The sequence below is a fragment of the Haliotis rufescens genome, unplaced genomic scaffold (assembly GCF_023055435.1).
Source record: "Haliotis rufescens isolate VD_foot unplaced genomic scaffold, xgHalRufe1.0.p SCAF_11, whole genome shotgun sequence".
In the NCBI taxonomy this organism is placed as follows: domain Eukaryota; kingdom Metazoa; phylum Mollusca; class Gastropoda; order Lepetellida; family Haliotidae; genus Haliotis; species Haliotis rufescens.
This window is the reverse complement of record NW_025963791.1, coordinates 7566238-7590755: the sequence shown is the minus strand read 5'-3', so window position 1 is coordinate 7590755 and position 24518 is coordinate 7566238. Positions and strand designations below refer to the sequence as shown.

The window sequence follows — 24518 nt, the reverse complement described above, 5'->3', positions numbered from 1 at the left end:
GGATAACTGGTCCATGTCATTTTCAGTTTTCAAATTGAGACCTAAAATAGAGATACGGAAGGATGTAGAAGTTTCCATATTTGAGTAACTCAGTGACGTGTATCGAACTAAGAAGTTTGAAGCGATGCTGAGTTTTCATCCTCACAAACGTTTAAGAAAAAAACATAATTCATCTGACACGCCGCTATTTAACCGAAATTATGTTAAATGCGTCCTTAAAACCCAACTGAATCACTCATTTTACCGATAACACAGAAGGGACTTTTCAACCCTTAATGGGTTTTTTCAACACTTTCATCTGGCCTTGACCAAACTATTTCCCTGTTGCTTTCCTGCGCAAGCACATGTTTACAGATATAAATACAATTGTGAAATGCCACTGATAGATCACAATAAAAAAAAAATCTCTTTCAGAAAAGAAATACATTTGAAAAAACACATGAAAATATCGCCAATTCCTTTTACAGTTTTTGGATTGATATTGTTCATAATCATTTGATATAAGCCCATGAAATAATACCAAAGAACAAGGCGCATCTCATGATCATAGTATGTTTCGGCTGTGTACCAATCGGAACACACTCAAGACGAAATATGCCGATTTCTTCCGAAGGTATTTTCGCCGAACGGACAGCGACATCTACCGACTAGACGTCACTATGACGTCATTAGGCGATATTGTGATGTCACGCCATTGTCTGACATTGTCTCAGCTAGCTACAGCAGCACTGCAGTACTCTCTTCATTTATCGAGATTATCGAAGCATTATGCCAGTCACCAGACGTCTGACCGTGTCCGAGTGTGAGGGCTTTGATTCCGAGGTGGCGGAGTGTTTTTCACGTACAGAACCGACAGGTGTGTATGCATTTATATGTAAAAACAGAGTTCAACTCTACAACTTCAATTCTCTAAATTGAAAAGGGTTTCAGAATCAACCACTTCATTTGCACCACTTCCTTAATTTTATGCCATAGATGTATATGTGATATTTGATTTAGTCTTGCCAGTTGGACTGATTCTATACTTAATCCGGTTATTGCTATTTCAGAGTTTCATGATTCGGTTCCCAAATACGTCACAATAAAACCAAAACCAGTCGCCAGGCATCTGACCGTGTCCGGGTGTGAGGGGTTTGATTCCGAGGTGGCGGAGTGTTTTTCACGTACAGAACCGTCAGGTATGTGCCGTTATATATCATAACAGCATTCGACTCTCCAACTTCAATTTTTTCAATTGAAAAAGTTTTCCGAATAAACCACTTTATGTCTACCATTTCCTTCATTTTATACGGTAGATATATATCATCTGCATGTCCAAGCCGGGTCCAAACGTTTCCGACCATAATGCTTAGGGGCTGCTCATGTTACCCTTTTTGGCAACCATACAATCTGTTAAAGATATATTGAAAGCTCTTGGAAATGTGGATTCGACAGTATCAGTGAAATAAATAAACAACCACCAAAATAATGACTTTATAGCCATTAGAAGGCTTGGAAAAATCTAAATATTCGGTGATTTTTAGTGATCAGTAGGCCTTTATACCCCTAGACCAATATACAAAACCGCTAACAGTATGGTATCTGCGGAAAGAGCAGACCATGGGCAGTAATCTGAATACAAGGGAAAGGCCAAGTTTGGAAATGGGACAAAGAGTAAAAAACAAAATAAATAAAAATCCGAGCGCAGACATTGAACCTGGCCGAAGTGGGCGCAGAACGTTCCAAATACATTGTTTAGATCCTTGTGGTATTACCTGTGACTGCATACTAGAAACTTGTAATTTGACCTATTTCAAGGGATTGATCCAAAAGGACCCTATTTCCAAATGTGCTTGTTGTAACCCCCGGTTAATTGGATTGATTGATTATATACTAAATTCGATTATTGCGTTTTCAGAGTTCCACAATTTGGTTCCCAAACACGTCACAATAAAACCAAGACCTATTCGTCCCGAGCCACCATTCCAATGGGACTGTAGTAAAAAGGACAAACAACTTGGCAAAGAGCTCGACCTTCACGTGCAGCTGACGGCTGTCCTGGTTGATGTGGACATTCTCCGGGCTGACCTACGAGATGCTCGACTCCGTTCCCAATGTCTGAAACTGAAGAACCAACATCTTCAGAGACAAGTCAGACAACTCTCGGGGGAGAAAGTCTCCCTTGGGGAGCAGGTGGATCGCTTGGTGAAGGAGAGGGACATGTTGAGAGTTGAAAGACTGCGTGTACATTCAGGAGAGGGAGAGGGTGTTGGGCTTGTCCAGAGGTCAGGGGCTACACAGACCACGTGTTTTGACCACATTGTTCAATCAAAGAATGACATGCCTCGTGAACAAGGCAATAGGTCAACAAGACATCATGAACTCTCTCAAAGTAGTCTGTCATCAAAGAAACATATGTCATCAAGCACAACTAATTTAATAGAAACTTGTAATCAGAAACAAAATGTACAAAAGTCAAAATCTTTCTTTGGTCGTTTTACAAAACTGTTCAGAAGAAACAAATGTTAATGTAATTCAGTCCTTTTTAATGGTGGTAATAACAATTGTTTCAGTTTAATATCCACGTCTTCGTTATTTGTTAACAATGGTTGGTTTTCACTAGTTACAAGAGATCTGTCAACATGTATTGGACATGTGTTCCATTAATTTGAACAAATTGACAATGGTTCACCTTCCATTCATTAGTGATTTAAATGGTGCTTTTAGAAGTATCCTTCCACTATCGAGGCAGGGACACCGAAGGTGGACTTTCATAGAGTGTACCTATACATGGGAAGAGAGAACGCTTTACCCACTAAGCTCCCCAATGCCCCTTAATGACAGGAAACACCCCAAGTTACATAAGTACTTATTAAAGATAGAATATGATCAGTGCATGATGTGATTCGTGGAAACACGTAGTATCAACAGTGTCTCTACCATCAAGTCGTCTCCTGGAAAAATAAATTTGTAAAATAGACGTTCTACTAACTATGGTGGGGAACATGTAGCTGGTGTATTGAGAACACCATCACTTGCCGATGAAGATAATGGGTTCATATTCAGTCAACTTGCATCAACCTATGTGTTTGATACTATGTAACGGATAATTTCAGCAGTCTGATACGTTTCAATGGCACATGATACAACTCAGTGGGGAACAACCTCCTTCTGCACAGGGAACACAGATGAGACACTGTGCCAGCAATACAAGTTTCTGTAATTAGAACTATAGACTGCCCAAGGTCAACAATATTCCATCAACCTGCAACATATATTATTCTGCATACCATCAGGTTCACTGACTTGGTTGATGTATGTCATCGATCCCAATTGATCGATGCTCATGATTTCAATCACTGGATCGTCTGGTCCAGACTCGATTATTTACAGAACGCCGTCATATAGCTGGAATATTGCTGAGTGCAGCGTTAAACAATAAACCAACCAATCATGACTTCCGGTTGGTAAATAATAGCAAACTTACACAGCTGCAAGATAAGACTTGGACTTTTCCCTGGTGTATATATGCTACTCAACATTTGCTAAGAACCAAACAAGTCATCTTTAGGCAAAGGGTGGTCCTTAGCAAATGATGAGTAGTATATATGACAGATCAACTCTGACTGGACTTACCAATACTCATATTTTCTAAGGTCATCCACTGAGCAATTTCATAATATAGATACATACCGGTGAAGATCCTGGGTAGAATAGGTCTTCAGCAAGCCATGCTTGCGCTAAAAGGGAACTATGTTTGTCCTAAGAGGCGCCTCATGGGATCGGGTGTCAGGCTCGCTGACTTGGTTGATGCATGTCATCGTATCCCAGTTGAATTGAATCGATGCTCATGTCAAATACTCGATTGTCTGGTCCAAACTCGATTATTTACAGACGGCCGATATATAGCTGGAATATTACTGAGTGCGGCGTTAAACAAACAAACAATGCCAGGCTTTAGATCGTTAAATCCTAAAGCATACGTCATGTCGTCTGCACTTGCCATTCTAAAAAAATATATTGTACCGTCGTCAAAGTTTTGATCTAATGGGATATGGGTTTATGCCAAAATGCATTTGGGTAAATCGGCACTGCAGTAACTATGATATTCATTGTGCCACAATGACCACAGCGTTACCCAATGGAATTAAAAATAGATTGAATTGTCTCCCTTTGACCATGACTAAATCTTCGTAACGTCGCAGATAAACATTTATTTTCTCCTTATTTTCTCTTTTCCCACTCGCCGGCCCCCTCTTGGAAAATCTTGTAGATGAGAAACACAAACATAAGTAAGGACACCCTAAGAGACTTCCCCCTGATGTCGGAAGAAGATACACACACTGTTCTTCTTTTTCAGCACCAACATTCAAATTTGGATTCGCGAGAAAGTCCTGTTTTGTCGTATAATTAACGAATATTTCGTGTGCAAAGTCATGTTTTTAACGGATTCGACGCCAGTCTTCTCGGGGCTCTGTGATCCCTGTTTTAGGGCTAACTGGCCGTGCTCTAATTTGACGGTCAAGGAGGTCCACGAGTGTTCTATGGGTGATAAGTCTTATCTGATGAAGGCGAGACGTTGTATGTGGCCTTGTGTTATCGTGCTGAAACAGGATCCGGATTTTTCTTATGAGAACGGTAGTACAACAGGGCGGAGAACTTGGTCAATGTAACGCTGTCCAGAAGTATATATTTGCCTTCATAAATCACAAGGTCTGTCTTAACTTGGCCCAAACCATTACGCCGCTACATTTAACGGTTCGAAGTAAATTAAAGTAAGAGCTGTTACCAAGTGTTCTAAACTTTAAAATTTCATAAAATATGTTACGCAATTATTTGAAAACACTTTTTAAATTGTTTACTTTTTTACAAAGTTGGTCCGCCCGCTCTCTTGTTGGTTAAGGTTGGAGATTAGAAACACATAACAAAATATTGATGGCCAAACGGGCCATGAGCCTGGTGACTGTTATTCGGCTACAGCAAAGCTCCTTGCGACCTGGGCCCACTTACACAAAGCGATCTAATCTTATTCTTTAACATAGGCTTACAATAGTCGTAGAGCTAAGATCGCTTTCTGCAAGTGGGCCCTGGTCATGTATTGCTCCTTGATGTATCATATCTCCGCCTTGTTCTCTCAGGTGCAGCGTTAATCTTGGCATGCTATTTGTCACTGTCCAATGGTTAGGGTATGCATGAACAGTACATCGTTCCTTTAATAACCGTATGTTTGTTGGTTGCCATGCTGCACCTGTAGCAGCATCTTCACTTCAGACTCAATTTCCATTGATCTGGGTACTGTGTCACTCAGCAGATTATTTTGGTTGTGTTTAGGCGATTGATTCTCATCCATTTTGCATGTAACACTGCTCAAGGTTCGGAAACAACGTGTCCAAATTTCAGGTGGTAACGTTTCTTTTCTACACCAGGTTACATCAAAAGCTATGCTACTTATGTCCACCATCCACAATCGTAGTAATTGAACAGGACATCTCTCCAGCATTGACATGTGAAGTTGACCAGTTTTCTTTCAGTTTGAAGAAAACTGCATACTGAACTTTTGCTACACATGGTGTTGTAATGGATGGTCTTATTATACTGTTATATTCTTTGTTCTGTTTTTTAAATCACCTACAACTGTACATTTATTATGGCATTAAGAACGCTTTTACCACTCACCCGTGAAGATCCTGGTTAAAATAGGTCTTCAGCAACCCATGCTTGCCGAAAAGGCGACTAACGGGATCGGGTGGTCAGGCTCGCTGACTTGGTTGATGCATATCATCGTATTACAATTCCGTGTATCGATCTTCATGATGTCAATCACTGGATTGTCTGGTCCAGACTCGATATTTTACAGACCGCCGTCATATAACTGGATTATTGCTGAGAGCAGCGTTAAACAACAACTCAAACAAACAAACAAATACAGCTTTAACCACGAGGCTACTCAATTGAAACTAATCTTTTCAGGACAAGAATACAACATATTTTAGATTCATTCAACACCCTTTGATGACCTGTGTGATCGGCTGGGGGCATACCCTTAGTACTGGCCTTGGTGCTAGTTGAATTGATGGCTACACAAAACATATATACATATATATATATCTTCCATAAATAATAGACAAAACTCTATCCATAATCATAAGAAAGTTCTGCTAAAAGCAGCGTCCATTGTACGATTCCGAATGTATTATAAAGATGTATTTCTGAATCACTAATAAATAGTGATGACACCAGATGTTGGCGAAAAGGGGAGTATATCCTGCCTCACCGGTCACAAACACACACAAAGGCAAGTCAAGCGTTCTCCTGAACAAACACGGGAACATATTCATATGTTATCATAAGCTAAGTGAGAATTCTCCAGCCTATTGTATGGTGCTTACAAATCAAGAACCGACGACCAGAGAATTCTGTATATGGTACGTCTAAGAAGGACGCATGTCTGCACAGCGTCTTGCCTCGCGCGAGACAACTGGTCCATCTGCTATAATCATGAACAGTGCATGGCGTAAAATAACAAGAAAAAGGGTGGGAAATTTAAAAGGATAACTGGTCCATGTCATTTTCAGTTTTCAAATTGAGACCTAAAATAGAGATACGGAAGGATGTAGAAGTTTCCATATTTGAGTAACTCAGTGACGTGTATCGAACTAAGAAGTTTGAAGCGATGCTGAGTTTTCATCCTCACAAACGTTTAAGAAAAAAACATAATTCATCTGACACGCCGCTATTTAACCGAAATTATGTTAAATGCGTCCTTAAAACCCAACTGAATCACTCATTTTACCGATAACACAGAAGGGACTTTTCAACCCTTAATGGGTTTTTTCAACACTTTCATCTGGCCTTGACCAAACTATTTCCCTGTTGCTTTCCTGCGCAAGCACATGTTTACAGATATAAATACAATTGTGAAATGCCACTGATAGATCACAATAAAAAAAAAATCTCTTTCAGAAAAGAAATACATTTGAAAAAACACATGAAAATATCGCCAATTCCTTTTACAGTTTTTGGATTGATATTGTTCATAATCATTTGATATAAGCCCATGAAATAATACCAAAGAACAAGGCGCATCTCATGATCATAGTATGTTTCGGCTGTGTACCAATCGGAACACACTCAAGACGAAATATGCCGATTTCTTCCGAAGGTATTTTCGCCGAACGGACAGCGACATCTACCGACTAGACGTCACTATGACGTCATTAGGCGATATTGTGATGTCACGCCATTGTCTGACATTGTCTCAGCTAGCTACAGCAGCACTGCAGTACTCTCTTCATTTATCGAGATTATCGAAGCATTATGCCAGTCACCAGACGTCTGACCGTGTCCGAGTGTGAGGGCTTTGATTCCGAGGTGGCGGAGTGTTTTTCACGTACAGAACCGACAGGTGTGTATGCATTTATATGTAAAAACAGAGTTCAACTCTACAACTTCAATTCTCTAAATTGAAAAGGGTTTCAGAATCAACCACTTCATTTGCACCACTTCCTTAATTTTATGCCATAGATGTATATGGGTAAAAATCTCAAAACCGACAAATTTTCTGATATCAACTTGCAAAAATAAAAGTGTCCCTAATATAATTTTTCTCTTGATATTAGAGAATATGATACTTGAGAAGTACTTTCTATTTCAATGCAGTGCAGTGATGTGTTTAATTAATTAGAAAATAATTAATGAATTAGCCTAATCTGCTAGGACATTCAACTCCGTTACGGATCACAAAATGGAAAGTAATTTTAATAGCGCTAGGTTGCTTTGAAATATAAAATCGTATTCAGCAATTAACATTAAGTGTGAATACAATTCAGTGTTAAACAAATGCAAACTGGCTAAATAAAATGTATGATTGGACATTTGTAAGTGCTCGCTCCATATTTCAAAAGTTTGCCTAGACAACAAAGTCATTTACATGAAAGACGGTATCCAAAATATAGTATTTTTCATCTTTTGTCACAACATATATTATCATTAGTCCTAATCTTAAGTTAAAACTCATAAAAACAACAAAGTTTTTCGTCAGTTGTCAAAAGAAGTCATCTATTAAAAAAATCCTGACGTAACAGAGTTGAGTTTGTTGTAACGGAGTTGTAACTCATATATTTTGTTATTGCTCTCTAGCATAAAATAACAACCTTTTCATCCCTTTTGAGATGAAATGTGAAAATATATGCACTGTGTTGTGTTACTTGTCATGACTTTGGTACTCATGGTTTATGAGCCAGTTACTGCAGTAATGGCATACAAAAGTGGGTCTACTAAATTACTAATGTTCAACCCTTTGTATAGACGTTGAAATAAATAAGCACAAAGTTGCTTAAAATGCCATTTTAGATCACTATAATATATTATAAAACTTCAAGATCAAATTTCAGATCAATCATATCATCAACACTGTCAGAAAATATGTTGTTTATACATGCATAATGAAATTGCTTTCTGCAGCCAAAACACAATAGCCAGGCACTCCCATCAATGTAAAAGACAACAGTTCTGTCTTCAATAATTAGTCCACTGTCGGAAAGAGCGCTATCAATAGAATCAAATCCACATTTTGCACAGGTCCTAACATCTTGTTCATCCAAAACATCAGAGCAGTCTGAGTGACTATTTAAAAAAAAAGTTCTTACTCCAGACTGGGAAAATTATTTGTCAGGTATAGGGTTAAAATAAAATAAAATATTCGTGAAGAACAAAGCTATGTACTGACAATAACTATCGAAATTGTGCAGATGCACAAATTTTTCCTCTCCGTTACGCTGTACAGCATTACAGAGTTGAGTGTAACGGAGTTGAGAAACCTTACTATAAATGGCTCATATCCCAGCATGCTTTGCTTTTTATGGAAATTAAAATACTCACTGCTAACATGGTCTTGCTAACAAATTTCTCTTGGAAAAGTGAAGGAAATTAGAATGAGATATAGATCTATAGACAGTGTAACAGAGTTGAGGCTCAGAAAACATACTGTACTTAACAGACATATCTTGATGTCATTGGCTTGAACATTGTACATAAATGTGGCATCTATCTATCACCAGCAGATGAACTTCATACACATGTTGCCAAAAGAGGAAGCGTATGAGAGTTATCTCCCATAGCACAGTTATTTTTTTAGTATTGGTACGTTGTAACGGAGTTGAGTGCCTTTTGAGGGACATCTTTTTTTTCTTATTTATTTTTTTTTCAATTAGGTTTTAGATAATAATGATAGGATACATGTAATTAATGGTCATTTGAGAGTGTGAAAAACAAAATTTGTTACATTTTTAGAATATTAAGATATAGATTAGGTATTATTTTTTATTCTGGTCCAGCTGAGGGACAGCCATGTTTTTAGTAAATCCAGAAAATATTTGCTTATAAACAAAGAAATATTAACTTGAAAGTACATTTTTTTAGCATTTTACATTTGAAGAAAGGTAATCTACTTGTGAATAGTCTTGAAAAGGAAATCAAATATTTTAAAATACATTTCTGCAAACAAACTACTGATGTACAGGTCAAGTGGGAAATTGTTACGGTGTTGAGATTTTCACCCATATGTGATATTTGATTTAGTCTTGCCAGTTGGACTGATTCTATACTTAATCCGGTTATTGCTATTTCAGAGTTTCATGATTCGGTTCCCAAATACGTCACAATAAAACCAAAACCAGTCGCCAGGCATCTGACCGTGTCCGGGTGTGAGGGGTTTGATTCCGAGGTGGCGGAGTGTTTTTCACGTACAGAACCGTCAGGTATGTGCCGTTATATATCATAACAGCATTCGACTCTCCAACTTTAATTCTTACAGTTGAAAACGTTTTCCGAATAAACCACTTTATGTCTACCATTCTCTTCATTTTATACGGTAGATGTATATCATCTGCATGTCCACGCCGGGTCCAAACGTTTCCGACCATAATGCTTAGGGGCTAGTCATGTTACCCTTTTTGGAAAACTTACAATCTGTTTAAGATATATTGAAAGCTCTTGGAAATGTGGATTCGACAGTATCAGTAAAATAAATGAATAATCACCAACATAATGACTTTATAGCCATTAGAAGGTGTGCAAAAATCAAAATATTCGGTGATTTTCAGTGATCAGTAGGCCTTTTTACCCCAAGACCAATATCAAAAACCGCTAACAGTATGGTATCTGCGGAAAGAGCAGACCATGGGCAGTAATCTGAATACAAGGGAAAGGCCAAGTTTGGAAATGGGACAAAGAGTAAAAAACAAAATAAATAAAAATCCGAGCGCAGACATTGAACCTGGCCGAAGTGGGCGCAGAACGTTACAAATACATTGTTTAGATCCTTGTGGTATTACCTGTGACTGCATACTAGAAACTTGTAATTTGACCTATTTCAAGGGATTGATCCAAAAGGACCCTATTTCCAAATGTGCTTGTTGTAACCCCCGGTTAATTGGATTGATTGATTATGTACTAAATTCGATTATTGCGTTTTCAGAGTTCCACAATTTGGTTCCCAAACACGTCACAATAAAACCAAGACCTATTCGTCCCGAGCCACCATTCCAATGGGACTGTAGTAAAAAGGACAAACAACTTGGCAAAGAGCTCGACCTTCACGTGCAGCTGACGGCTGTCCTGGTTGATGTGGACATTCTCCGGGCTGACCTACGAGATGCTCGACTCCGTTCCCAATGTCTGAAACTGAAGAACCAACATCTTCAGAGACAAGCCAGACAACTCTCGGGGGAGAAAGTCTCCCTCAGGGAGCAGGTGGATCGCTTGGTGAAGGAGGTGGACATGTTGAGAGTTGAAAGACTGCGTGTACATTCAGGAGAGGGAGAGGGTGTAGGGCTTGTCCAGAGGTCAGGGGCTACACAGACCACGTGTTTTGACCACATTGTTCAATCAAAGAATGACATGCCTCGTGAACAAGACAAAGGGTCAACAAGACATCATGAACTCTCTCAAAGTAGACATCATGAACTCTCTCAAAGTAGTCTGTCATCAAAGAAACATATGTCATCAAGCACAACTAATTTAATAGAAACTTGTAATCAGAAACAAAATGTACAAAAGTCAAAATCTTTCTTTGGTCGTTTTACAAAACTGTTCAGAAGAAACAAATGTTAATGTAATTCAGTCCTTTTTAATGGTGGTAATAACAATTGTTTCAGTTCAATATCCACGTCTTCGTTATTTGTTAACAATGGTTGGTTTTCACTAGTTACAAGAGATCTGTCAACATGTATTGGACATGTGTTCCATTAATTTGAACAAATTGACAATGGTTCACCTTCCATTCATTAGTGATTTAAATGGTGCTTTTAGAAGTATCCTTCCACTATCGAGGCAGGGACACCAAAGGTGGACTTTCATAGAGTGTACCTATACATGGGAAGAGAGAACGCTTTACCCATTAAGCTCCCCAATGCCCCTTAATGACAGGAAACACCCCAAGTTACATAAGTACTTATTAAAGATAGAATATGATCAGTGCATGATGTGATTGTGTAAACACGTAGTATCAACAGTGTCCCTACCATCAAGTCGCCTCCTGGAAATATAAATTTGTAAAATAGAATTTCTACTAATGATTGTGGGGAACATGTTGCTGGTGTATTGAGAACACCATCACTTCTCGCTGTAAATAATGGGTTCATATTCAGTCAACTTGCATCAAACTATGTGTTTGATACTATGTAACGGATAAGTTTAGCAGTCTGATACGTTTCAATGGCACATGATACAACACAGTGGGGAACAACCTCCTACTGCACAGGGAACACAGATGAGACACTGTGCCAGCAATACAAGTTTCTGTAATTAGAACTATAGACTGCCCAAGGTCAACAATATTCCATCAACCTGCAACAATTATTATTCTGCATACCATCAGGTTCACTGACTTGGTTGATGCATGTCATCGATCCCAGTTGATAGATGCTCATGATGTCAATCACTGGATCGTCTAGTCAAGACTCGATTATTTACAGACCACCATCATATACCGGTAGCTGGAATATTGCTGTGTGCAGCGTAAACAACAAACAAAACAAACAAACAAACAATGTACCAACATTCTGACCACACATACAGCCTATGCAAAGGAGGAACTACAACAAAACTCGTAACATTTTATTATTGTATAGAGCCAAAAATATTTACATCATATCTAACAAAATCACAGGTGCATTTTATGGGAAAGACATTAATAACAACATTCAAAATACAGATTTCAAACAAACAAAATGAAGGCAAGGTGGGTACAAAACTGGATATCCTTTTCTCTTCTTGTGAAGCCCATAAGCACTGGTATGGTGCTGACAAACCTTGAAACATAATCAGGGTGAATCCAGGATTCAACCCCATGATCATAGGTTTCTGTCAAGCCTAAGGGACACAACTCTGCACAGGGATTTGTGGCACCTCAGACAACTAGGCCCCCTGTGTCCCCCTTTCCCCCCGCTGATTGAGGTGACTGAGATGGGACAATGTTTAACATTAGACTGTCAATCCAGTAATAACATTGACTACGCAGTGAAACAATATGTTACAGATCTGTACATCAGGTTAAATGCAATGGTAAAACAAATTCTAGTTTGATTGTCCTGTATTATGCAAGCTTGACTTGGATGGACATTGACTTAGCTGTGATTTGGGAGATGATACTATAGGAATTATAACATACAACGAGGCCTGTCATGACCTAAGCCTTCAACTCAATAGGGTGGAACATATTTTGCATCCTCAGTTTCAGTGATGACCTTGGGTTGAATGAGTGAGTGACTTTGGTTTTTCTTGTGGTGTCAAGTATTATTCCGGGGTGGTCGGGTAGCCTAGTGGTAAAAGCCTTCACTCGTGACGCTGTTTCGATTACAGTGTTGAACCTTTCTGTTGATCTGATACTGTACACTGAGGTCTCGATGGTAGAAACAATATCGTATCACATGTTTCAGTGTTGATTCTTGGAGGATGCCAGTATGTGGGTCCGATACTGTACACTGAGGTCTCGATGGTAGAAACAATATCGTATCACATGTTTCAGTGTTGATTCTTGGAGGATGCCAGTATGTGGGTCCGATACTGTACACTGAGGTCTCGATGGTAGAAACAATATCGTATCACATGTTTCAGTGTTGATTCTTGGAGGATGCCAGTATGTGGGTCCGATACTGTACACTGAGGTCTCGATGGTAGAAACAATATCGTATCACATGTTTCAGTGTTGATTCTTGGAGGATGCCAGTATGTGGGTCCGATACTGTACACTGAGGCCTGTCATCCAGAATTTGAGTAGTTGTTTGTCTTCCTCCTGTGCGTTAACGACTTTGAACAATTTCTCTGTGTCTTCCTTTGACCGACTGCCTCCTGCCTTGGTGAACTTAAACAACACCTTCACCTTACTGAAAAGGAAAATAAGAATGAAGTGATCAGCTGGAAAAACTTCATTGTTATTTGTATGGACTAATGGCTATCTATGGACTACATGGCTAGCTATGAGTGAGTGAGTGAGTGAGTGAGTGAGTGAGTGAGTGAGTGGGTGAGTGAGTGATTGAGTATGGTTTTACGCCGTTTTTAGCAATATTCAATGGGAACACCAGAAATGGGCTTCACACATTGTTGGGAATTCGACGTGACAAGCGAACGCTTTAACCACAAGGCTACCCGACCCCCTTGGCTAACTATGGACAATATGGCTATGTATGGACTCTGTGGCTATGTATGGACTGTGTGGTGATGTATGGACCCTGTGGCCATGAATGGACTCTGTGGCTATGTATGGACTCTGTGGCTATGTATGGACACTGTGGATATGTATGGACAGTGTGGCTATGTATGGACTCTGGCTATGAGGGACACTGTGGATATGTATGGACAGTGTGGCCATGTATGGACACTGTGGCTATGAGGGACACTGTGGCCATGTATGGACTCTGTGGATATGTATGGACTCTGTGGCCATGTATGGACTCTGTGGCTATGAGGGACACTGTGGCCATGTATGGACTCTGTGGCTATGAGGGACACTGTGGCCATGTATGGACTCTGTGGATATGTATGGACTCTGTGGCTATGAGGGACACTGTGGCCATGTATGGACTCTGTGGATATGTATGGACTCTGTGGCTATGAGCGACACTGTGGCCATGTATGGACTCTTTGGATATGTATGGACAGTGTGGCCATGTATGGACTCTGTGGCTATGAGGGACACTGTGGCCATGTATGGACTGTGTGGATATGTATGGACTCGGTGGCGATGTAGGGACCCTGTACTCACTTCATCCACTCCTCCTTGATGCAGATGAAGCACTGCTCCACCACCTCCTCGCTCAGGTTCTCGTTCCTCAGGGCCATCTCCATCTTCTGCAGCACGGTGGGGGCTGCAGGCACAGGAGGAGGAGGAGGTTACTTAACACGCTACTCACGGCAGTATGCTTGTTTCTCGCTGTAGACAAGTCAGCAATGTTTCAGCCATATGACAGCAGCGTGTAGATAAATAGGTCTTGCAAGACAAACCAATGATTGATATTGTGAGCAACTCATGCAGTGGGGGTAACAACGACATGCTATCAACCAAGTCGCCAATCCTGTCCTGATCCAACTTCATCACCTCTTATGACAAGCAATAAGTGCTGTGACCTTTACTAACACAAGCAACAACAGGCTACACTGAACTGACACCAACTTTGAGTATACATGTCTGAAATATGAACAGTTTGACTCTCTGAAGCCTGTATCAGTGATTTTCAAAAGAATTACGCCTGAATGAATTTTTCATACAAATTTTAAAAAAGGTTTTCCCTTGTCATGTCACTAGCCTTGGAGGAAAAATAGAAAAATGTCATTAACAATAACACTTGAAACAATACTGGGCATAAAGATATGTGATCTGAGAGTTAAAGATCATCCATGTCACACAATGAATCATCCAATAGTTCTTGACCATGGGTCTAACTACCAAAACATCATTCTCTTATTCACTTCATATTGGGGTAAAGTGAGTGAGCGAGTTTGATTTAACACCACTTTGAACAGTTTTCCACTTACCCACTTGGGTATATCATAATGTGTCAGCTTAATGTGGCAAGAAAACCACAAATGTGATGCAGGTCTCTACGACTTTGGTGAAACCCACGAGCACGGGTAAGATACTGACAAAATTAGAAACATAACTGGGGCGAACCGGGATTCAAATCCACAATCACAGGTTTCTGGCATCCCCAAGGGACACATTGCTGCACAGCGAAATGCAATGCCTTAGATGACTGACGACCTGAGAGCCCCCTGGAGGTACAGATTATTAAGGAATTAAATCTATCCCCCCTAAAATGTGCCATTAGATTTGATTCCAAAGAAGTGAGTGAGTGAGTGAGTTTGGTTTTACGCCGCTTTTAGCAATATTCCAGCAATATCACGGCGGGGGACACCAGAAATGTGCTTCACACATTGTACCCATGTCGGGATTCGAACCCGGGTCTTCGGCGTGACGAGCGAAAGCTTTAACCACTAGGCTACCCAACCGCCCTGATTCCAAAGAAGAAGGCTATCCCAGATAAGAGCAATACACTATATGATCAACATAAGCTAAAGTGGCTGCCAAACTCACCTTTCTCAGGGAGCTGGACGGGGCTGCTGAGGCGGTAATGAAAGCTGCTGAAACAGTTGTCTGAGAGTGACTTCTCGGACTCCAGTGAGCTGTCGGGGGTAGCTTCTCCCTCGCCCTTCAGCACCTCCACAAGGATAAACATCTCCGTGGACATCGTGTGATTTGGAAGAGGGACGTTGAGGGCCAGGCCGAGGAAGTTGCAGCGCCAGGACTCCTCGTATATGTTGCTGTATGTGATGGACCGACAGCAGCCCTTTGGCAGCAGCATCTGCAGCATGAGTGAGTGAGTGAGTGTATGAGTTTGAGTGGCACTGAGGATGGAGGTTTTATGCAAATATTAGCAGTTCTTCAGCAGTATCTACAGAACACAAAGAGTGAGCCTAAAACACAAAAACAAACTGTTTTTTTAGGGAAACAGGGTAAATGGTGTTTTTTTGCAGTCAGCAATATTCCAGCTATCACAAGGCAGTCTGTTGATAATCTAGTCTCGGCCAGACAGATCAGTGCTTCGTGGTTGTTTATTGGGAGCTTGGATGATTACTGAACAAAATGTTAGGGATCATGAATATTTTTTGGGATATTTTGTGTAGAGTGAAGACTGAGCACCCAATTTCATAAAAATATCCCCAAACTATTCATGATCTTTATTATTTTTGTTCAGTATACATCATTATTTCTTGTTTGTGCACTGAACCTGACACAACATCTAACTCCAGCATGTCCAGATAAGTGTTAATATTAATGTGAGGAAGAGTACTTCAGTGGTTATATTTATTTCTTGATTTACAGTATTTGTACAATCTCATCAAAATCAGAACTTTTAGTCTAGTATGATAGATGTGTGGGTTCTTCAACTTTCTAAAAACAATTTGGCGTAATTTCTTTACCACCTCAATTTGGAGAGATTAGTTTTCCCATCATCCTACCTTCAGAGCTGCCAGAATGGTCTTGACCTGTGACTTTTCGGCACCACTGATGATCACCTGGTTGCCGATGAGTACATGGTGAGCCAGGGTGTGGAACTTGCTGTTTCCAAGGGCCTGAAAGTTCAAAACAGTTTCCTCAAAACTGAAATAAAGACATAGGAGAAGGGCCCTTTTGGGCCTAAAAGTATTAGATAGTTTATGAAATGTGCAAAAATGTAAGAAATCTAGATATTTGTTTCTAATTTGCATATTTTGGATTTTCTCCAAAACCAAATCAAGAGGTAAATTTTAATATGTTAACATGCTGATTCTTATTCAAGAAGCATTTTTGCAATATTTGTAGCTGCTATTTTTGTATAACAAGCCCCTGTGAATATAACACCATATAGCATTCCTGTCTGTAGTTCAAATGATTCAAACGTTGCTCTCCTGACCTTGCGAAACAGTCTCAAGTCTTTAATGAACGGCGCCTTGCTCATGTCCTCCTGCTCCACATCACTGCCAACGCAGCCCTCATCCTCCGACGCCACCTGCTCGGAGAGATCATCACTGATCTTTCGAGAATACAGCTTGATGAAACCTTCCTCCGTCTCTGCAACACAGCAGTAGGCTGTCACGAGATGTTCCCCATACATGCAAAACCTGCCCTGTTCCATCTTATATACAGATTTAACTATCAACATAACTCTTACAGGTCATCTGGGATAATCACTGTTATTAATAAAATAAGCTGACTGAGATCCTTTAAACATAGTTTGGACACTACGAAGGGACATAACTCAGATGTTTGTTTGTTTGTTGTTTAACGCCACACTCAGCAATATTCCAGCTATATGACGGCTGTCTGTAAAATAATCGAGTCTGGACCAGACAATCCAGTGATTGACATCATGAGCATTGATCCACACAATTGAGATCGATGACGTAAGACATTTATACTTTGGTGAAACACACGAGCATGGGTATGGTGCTGTCAAACCAAGTAATTAATCAAGGCAAGCCTGGGATTAAACCCCTCGATCACAGGATCATGACACGTCTAAGAGGCTTAACTCTGCACAGTGCATTATAGGGCCTTTTGAGCATCCTAGTTCTGACCCACCTTTTCCTGAATGCCCAACCACTTTCTCACCTGAAATGTACCATTTTGATTTCACCAAATCAGGTAACAACTAACCTCATCCATACCTATCTGTATTCATCTCTGATCCCCAGTGTCCTGTTACAATGTCTTACCTTCCTGTTTCTCCATGTCGATGATGGAATCCTCTGTCGGGGGTCCTTCCAGCAAAGTCTCTGTCATCCGATTCCCGCAAGCTTTCAGGATCCATATAAACGAGAAATGCAGCACTTTAAACACATTCTTGTGACCTGTGAGTTCAACCAGTGACCGGGCAGGCTTGTTGCCTCCCCTCTGTTGGATAAAGTTAGCCGGGTTGATGGTGGGGTTCAGTCGCAGCGTCGTCTGCGGACATTTTGTTTGTTCCTCTGTGTATACTCTGTGTGCTCTGGTTTGAAGATTTTCTTTCAAAGTTTTTAAATGTGGCACTAGAAAAGGCCACGAGTTCAACAAATAGATCTTGTCCATCATAACAATAACGATACTGTAGGAACGTTGCAGTCCCCGAGCCTGTGTGTCCTCAACATAGAACGTGTAACTTAACACATAGCCATACTGTTCATCGCCAAAAAATATGGGGCCTTCTCTCCCTGGGCACACCTGTAATAATTAAACTTGAGTTTAAATGTAGTCATCAAGTCATACTAAAACACTGGAAGATCTGAAGTAACGTGGACTTAATACACAAGGGAAATCCCTTTCTGCACACTCCAGCAGTACACTCTCTTCCAGTACACTCTGTACAGTCACCTGTTTTGTTACATCAAGCCTACACAAATGCTGTTTATGAAATGATTGATGGCCCTCTCAAAGTGTGCTTCATTGAACAGTACTTCAGTTCAATACGTGTGCCACCTAAATGTTCAGGAAAGCCCAAAGACACAGAGACACAGACATTCACCACTTAGTGAACTCACAAACATGATAAAACACTGAAAGACCCAGGATCATGATCAGGGCAAATCATGCAGATTTTAGCAAGGGTCGGGAACCAAACTCAATCAACATGAAAAACTTGTTTCTCTGAAGACTTCCGGTATGCCAAAGCAAAGTAAAATCAAATATGGCTGTACATCCATTTAATTCAACATTCACTAGGGCTGGGACGAGTCCAAATTTACTACCTGGGTACCAACCCCCCTATTACCCGACCCTACCCGGGTACCCACTGTAGGTCTCAAGAGAAGGTACAAAATGTACAAGTACAACATGGTATTCATCCTCTATGTATCTTTGTCTGAAAGTTGTAATTTGAATCCCTTCTCTCTAAGCTAAGTGTACTGAGGACTTATACTGACCCTGATTCCCCATGTGGTCAAAATCAGCAGCACATGGATGGTTATGACAAGCATATCTCAAAAGATAAAATTAGTTATTGACTAAATTCAATTTTTACTACCAGTGGGTAATAGTATTTTTTTGAAATAATGAATTTTGACAATACTTCTGATGTAACCAACCTAAGATGAAATTATTCGTGCCTTGTCATGTTCTAAGTATAACATTGGATGTATGTCCAAGTACAAATCATAAAGTTATTCATAAAGTAATGCATTATGCCGGTTAAACCTGGTTAACCATCAATGATCGGTTATTTACTGTCAATCTATCAGTTCTTGTTAACAAATTGAGCGATGTCCAGAGTCATGACAGCCATCCTACCACTTACGTTACAACTTGATACAACGAAAAAAACGTAAAATCAAATATGGCTGTACATCCATTTAATTCAACATTCACTAGGGCTGGGACGAGTCCAAATTTACTACCTGGGTACCCACCCCCCTATTACCCGACCCTACCCGGGTACCCACTGTAGGTCTCAAGAGAAGGGACCGCCTCCGTGGTCTTGTGGTAGAGCGTCCGCCCGGAGAGCGGAAGGTCCGGGGTTCGATCCCGGGCCGCGTCATACAAAAAGACGTTAAAAGATTGTACTTGTTGTTACCCTGTCTGGCGCTCGGCATTAAGGGGCTAAAACAAGGACTGGTCGGCTCGGAGTCAGTATACTGTGTCTGAGTGGGGTATTCATGTTAAACTGCGGCATGGTATCTCAGTGAGCTAGCACTATAAATCGGCATCAGTCCGGACTAGTACAAGCAGCCACACACACACATACACGTGCATGCACGTCGCTATATAAGTGCAATAATCTTGGACGCGACGTTAAACCCAATTTCACCTCACCTCAAGAGAAGGTACAAAATGTCCGATTGGACATTCTTTTACCATAGCTCTTGCAAAACGTATTTAGAACCATGTATTAAACGATCTGGCCATGCATACACTGTTTATTCAACCATATGAAAAGTCAGAAGGAATGGGTGCATAGTCAGAAAGAAATGCGAACATTAGTGACTTGTAGTGTAACCATAGAGTTCTAGATTATTGTTGTCATTAAACTATATATCACATGACTAACCACGGGTCCGGGTAGTCCTATGGGGATCCGGGTCCTACTCAGTACCCACCTAACCCGGGGACCCGAGTTACCCATCCCAGCCCTAACAGTGACCACTTTCTAACAACAATCTATTCCTGCAGCATACCATACTATAAATTACCATGGTTACATATGTTTTTGTACCTCACAGCTCAGACTCCTGATACAAGCCTGTCTGATGCGGCTGAACACCTGCGGATGGTAGGGATGTTGCGTGCTGACATAGCTCACATGGGCTTCCTCGTCATGGCTCACGTACCCAGGCTGCACTGAGTAGCAACCCTGCAACAAGTCAAAGAAGCTGATAAAAGATGCAAATTAATGTCCGCATCACAACATGTTTGTCTTACAGCTATATGGAATCTGGAAGTCTGCTAGTCTTACCTCACACATGTCATTCTTCATGCTGGGCAGTGATGGGGTCGCGTTGTGCGAGTCAGCAGTCAGTGAAGGGGACTTAACCCTGCGAGGAAATGATGATTCGGAGTCTTCCGCATCCAGCTCATTTCGGGATTCTTGCGGCCGAAAGGGTTGAGTGCAGAACAAGATTCTGGGTCCATGAAGTTCACAGAAATGACACAATGAAATGATGGCGTTCATGGTTTCCTAATAACAGAAAATTCATGTCATCATTTATCATGGTGCATTATACAGTATTATTATGAATTTTTTATCATGGTGGATATGTTTCATATAATAGCTGACCTACAGTCGGAGAAGAATATATATGTAATTAGGACTTATATTTTTCATAAGTTGGTTAAAAACACTGAAACTATATCCAACTAAATAAAAAACAATTCAGATTTAGAAAATCTTTCAGTTGTGTCACCATCACATTTCGTGCAAAATGAAGAGTAGCCAACAATACAGTAACTATTCCCATCCAGGATATTCCCCTCTTTGATTATTCAGGGTAATATATCTCTATGCCATTATGATAAGTACCCTGGACCAATATGCCGCCATAGTTTCATTTCAGAAGTGATGTCACCTGCTCCATCTGTCATGGCACTACCTATGCACAGAACTTCTCTCGCTCTTGAGCATAAAATCAGCAACCAATCAAAATGGTTCTTCACAACGAGTTCTGCTAAGATCTACATTCATATTTGAGCCCTTTCTATATGGAGATTTGAAATCAGAACAAGGTTATAAATTAACTTTTAGTTTTAGACATGTGAGCTGGAAAAGATGTTTTCCTGATTATTAAGATGGGAAGGGAAGACATCAAGTCCTCATACTCCTAGCCATTCTCAATTTGTACATGAGAGTGTTGGCCTCAAGGGGAGAAGAGAACTGGTTATTTCAATCATGAACGTTGTAATTTCAATTCAATTCAATCGTTATTCATAAAGAAGTAGAGGTCATAGGCCCATTCTACATTTACATCATTGCTTGAGAGGCTAACAGCATATATACATTGTTCGCCCGAATGATTGTCTTCGTTGCATTGACTTATATACAAACGTTGCAAGATTGTTAACAGTTTCTAAAAATTTTGAAGACATTAATGAGTTAAATTTAGGTAATGTTGGATATAAGTAGTATTTTGGAGGTATATACACACTCCTGAGATTGCCATAAGCATAACACACAAGTACAACATGGTATTCATCCTCTATGTATCTTTGTCTGAAAGTTGTAATTTGAATCCCTGCTCTCTAAGCTAAGTGTACTGAGGACTTATACTGACCCTGATTCCCCATGTGGTCAAAATCAGCAGCACATGGATGGTTATGACAAGCATATCTCAAAAGATAAAATTAGTTATTGACTAAATTCAATTTTTACTACCAGTGGGTAATAGTATTTTTTTGAAATAGTGAATTTTGACAATATTTCTGATGTAACCAACCTAAGATGAAATTATTCGTGCCTTGTCATGTTCTAAGTATAACATTGGATGTATGTCCAAGTACAAATCATAAAGTTATTCATAAAGTAATGCATTATGCCGGTTAAACCTGGTTAACCATCAATGATCGGTTATTTACTGTCAATCTATCAGTTCTTGTTAACAAATTGAGCGATGTCCAGAGTCATGACAGCCATCCTACCACTTACGTTACAACTTGATACAACGCTTGCATGTAATCTTCTCTACATTCTAATCCAGATCATCCCTTGGTGTGGCAAGTAAACACTTTGTAAAATCACGTGAAGACGGTCATGTGATACTGACAAGCATCTGCTGTGTCCATACTTCATTTCAGTTGAGTGTAGTTCCGAAGGAGAGTATTAGTACCAGATCAATGAAGCAGTTGTGATAACTTTCACCAGCTTGTAACTGCGGTCGGAATATATAAATAGGCTGCTCTCTAATTTTGGCCTCAGTCCTCATTGTCATCTCACGATTCCCATTTTGGTGACCACAAACATGGCATTTTAGCTATAACTTATTACTATAACGCCCCTAGGTTTTAAAAGTTGTGAATATAATTTCAAACAGGAATTGAAATATGTCAATTACTTATGTGCTTGTTTGTAAAAACATATAGATGGATTCATAACGTTTCACAAAATACAGGTATACAGTTTTCTGGAATAGGTGGGGTCAGCTGGGTACATTTTGAGACCAACAAGCACACACTCGTCATGCATATAGATTCGCAAATTAATTTTTTTAATGTGGCGAGCTAACATATAATACATAGCTTTTTTATTCCTAATTCTAGATTTTTATGATACGGAAACAAATGACGGTAATAACCTCTTTGTCATACAGTGTTATGCTTATAGTAATAGAAGTTTTTAAGACACATTTTTGTCCACTAAAGCAAAGGGTTTCTCGTGGAAGATCGTAAATAGTCTACCATGGCTAAAGAAACTTTAGAAACCGCGTGTGTGAGTGGAGCTTATTAAAGAACGTATAAATATCGAGTTCTTGTGTGAAATCACACTGTGTAATCTTTTTATGGGTTTAACTAAAATGTGAACACCAGGTTTTACGTGTATACCTCCATAAACGCAAAAATATGCTTAAGTCAGCTGCAAGTCAAATAAGTCAACAATAATAACCACTGCTAATTTTAAAAAATGAAGACAACAATACGAAATCAACGACATTGTTCCTTATTAGTCCCGCCCACCCTATTATCAACCAATCAGGAAACAGTGGACCGTTTCGGTTTATGGAAACATAAACTCCAAACATTGCCTGGTTAGCCAATCAAATGTCATGGAATCACTTGCAGTTTATTTATAAATGTGCCAAACATATATCACTAACAATCACAAAGAAAACATACATCCAATGCATATATTTAATTCCTGAATATCTGCTCGTACATATTCAAACATTTTGGCCTCTTAGAATACATACGTCAATAAAAAAAAAAGGTCATTTGTGTACAGCTACGAATTCCTGTCGACATACGTAACTTCTATATTGCCTTCTTTTTAATCTACCGGCTTTGAAACGTTTAAGGGCATAAACTATGTAACTTAATTAGTTCTTTGAATTAATTAGCTTCTGTGTTGTAATGCGAAGTGACTAAAATCACACAACAATGTCAATTGGATTATTGGAGACGCTTTTAGCAAGGCATGTATGTCTATTCTGTCAATCACTGTCCCCTCCCCATCATTGCAAGCCCGCATTCATTGCGTTGAAGGGACGAAGGGATGGAAGCCCAAATCACTGGAACTTGAGCTATACAATGTATTTTGACAGCATAGTCGCACTATTTTCAATTATACCGTTTTAATAGATGATACAGAATGGGTTACGCAAACATTTTTCGGACAATTATTCAGACATCATGATGATCACGTGAACGATGTTATATCATCTCTGGAAAAACAATTGTGAAACGACCCTGTTTCTGTTTATTGTGCTGGGAATCGGGCACTTTATTGGGAGGTATAATGTATAGATACAATTATGAAACATGGGAATGTGCTTGCCGTAACAGGCGACTATGCTTGTCGTAAGAGGCGACTAGCGGGATCGGGTGGTCAGGCTTACTGACTTGTTCATGCATGTCATCGTGTCCCAATTGCGTGGATAGATGCTCATGATGTCAGTCACTGGAGTGTCTGGTCCGTCGTCTGGTCAGCATCGTATTCATGGTTTTGCGTCCTTGTTTATTGAGTGAGTGAGTATGGTTTTACGCCGCTTTTAGCAATATCACGGAGGGGGACACCAGAAATGGGCTTCACACATTGTACCCTTGCCGGAAATCGAACCCGAGTTTTCGGGCGTGACGAGCGAAAACTTTAACCACTAGGTTACCCGACAGCCCTCCTTGTTTATTGTCTTTAGTCCTTGTTTATTGTCTTTAAGGGTATAGGCAGGCGCCCAGAAAGACATTTTTTTCTGCCAACAGTAAAGTGTTTATTATGTCATACAATATCATTCATATATATATTCCACTACTCCTTCAAAACGCGGGCGTTCGGGTAACCTAGTGGTCAAAGCGTTCGCTCGTCACGCCGAAGACCCGGGTTCGATTTCTC

The 24518-nt window shown here is 40.0% G+C and overlaps 3 protein-coding genes across 4 annotated transcripts; 2 read left to right on the top strand and 1 right to left on the bottom strand.

Moving 5' to 3' along the window:
• Positions 1-433: 433 nt before the first annotated feature.
• Positions 434-2554, top strand: LOC124151757. 2 transcript variants are annotated; one of them, XM_046524390.2, is made up of 3 exons: positions 434-856; positions 1050-1178; positions 1898-2554. In XM_046524390.2, the coding sequence occupies exons 1-3, from the start codon at positions 769-771 to the stop codon at positions 2506-2508; spliced, it is 828 nt and encodes a 275-aa protein (XP_046380346.2). In that variant the 5' UTR covers positions 434-768; the 3' UTR covers positions 2509-2554. The 2 variants fall into 2 exon arrangements, with proteins under 2 accessions (XP_046380346.2, XP_046380347.2); XM_046524391.2 differs by lacking the exon at positions 1050-1178 and having other exon boundaries at positions 436-856.
• A 4398-nt stretch (positions 2555-6952) lies between these two features.
• LOC125378056 lies at positions 6953-11339 on the top strand. Its single transcript, XM_048392861.1, has 4 exons — positions 6953-7384; positions 9609-9737; positions 10457-10930; positions 11290-11339. The coding sequence occupies exons 1-4, from the start codon at positions 7297-7299 to the stop codon at positions 11337-11339; spliced, it is 741 nt and encodes a 246-aa protein (XP_048248818.1). The 5' UTR covers positions 6953-7296.
• Positions 11340-12082: 743 nt separating this feature from the next.
• On the bottom strand, positions 12083-22260 carry LOC124151761 (folliculin-like). Its single transcript, XM_046524396.2, has 9 exons — positions 22125-22260; positions 20442-20663; positions 20202-20339; positions 17734-18217; positions 16932-17089; positions 16498-16611; positions 15572-15839; positions 14243-14345; positions 12083-13364 (listed from the first exon to the last, which is right to left on the bottom strand). Exons 2-9 carry the CDS (start codon positions 20655-20657, stop codon positions 13181-13183), a joined length of 1665 nt encoding a protein of 554 aa, XP_046380352.1. The 5' UTR covers positions 20658-20663; positions 22125-22260; the 3' UTR covers positions 12083-13180.
• Between the last annotated feature and the right edge of the window lie 2258 nt (positions 22261-24518).

Coding starts and splice junctions, on each gene's coding strand:
- LOC124151761 (XM_046524396.2), bottom strand. CDS start 20,657: ATGAACGCCATCATTTCATTGTGTCATTTCTGTGAACTTCATGGACCC. Junction 17,090..17,733: donor CGACATGGAGAAACAGGAAG/GTAAGACATTGT, acceptor GCTGTGTTGCAG/AGACGGAGGAAGGTTTCATC. Junction 14,346..15,571: donor CGTCCAGCTCCCTGAGAAAG/GTGAGTTTGGCA, acceptor CTGTGCCTGCAG/CCCCCACCGTGCTGCAGAAG.
- LOC125378056 (XM_048392861.1), top strand. CDS start 7,297: ATGCCAGTCACCAGACGTCTGACCGTGTCCGAGTGTGAGGGCTTTGAT. Junction 7,385..9,608: donor TTCACGTACAGAACCGACAG/GTGTGTATGCAT, acceptor TTGCTATTTCAG/AGTTTCATGATTCGGTTCCC. Junction 9,738..10,456: donor TTCACGTACAGAACCGTCAG/GTATGTGCCGTT, acceptor TTGCGTTTTCAG/AGTTCCACAATTTGGTTCCC.
- LOC124151757 (XM_046524390.2), top strand. CDS start 769: ATGCCAGTCACCAGACGTCTGACCGTGTCCGAGTGTGAGGGCTTTGAT. Junction 857..1,049: donor TTCACGTACAGAACCGACAG/GTGTGTATGCAT, acceptor TTGCTATTTCAG/AGTTTCATGATTCGGTTCCC. Junction 1,179..1,897: donor TTCACGTACAGAACCGTCAG/GTATGTGCCGTT, acceptor TTGCGTTTTCAG/AGTTCCACAATTTGGTTCCC.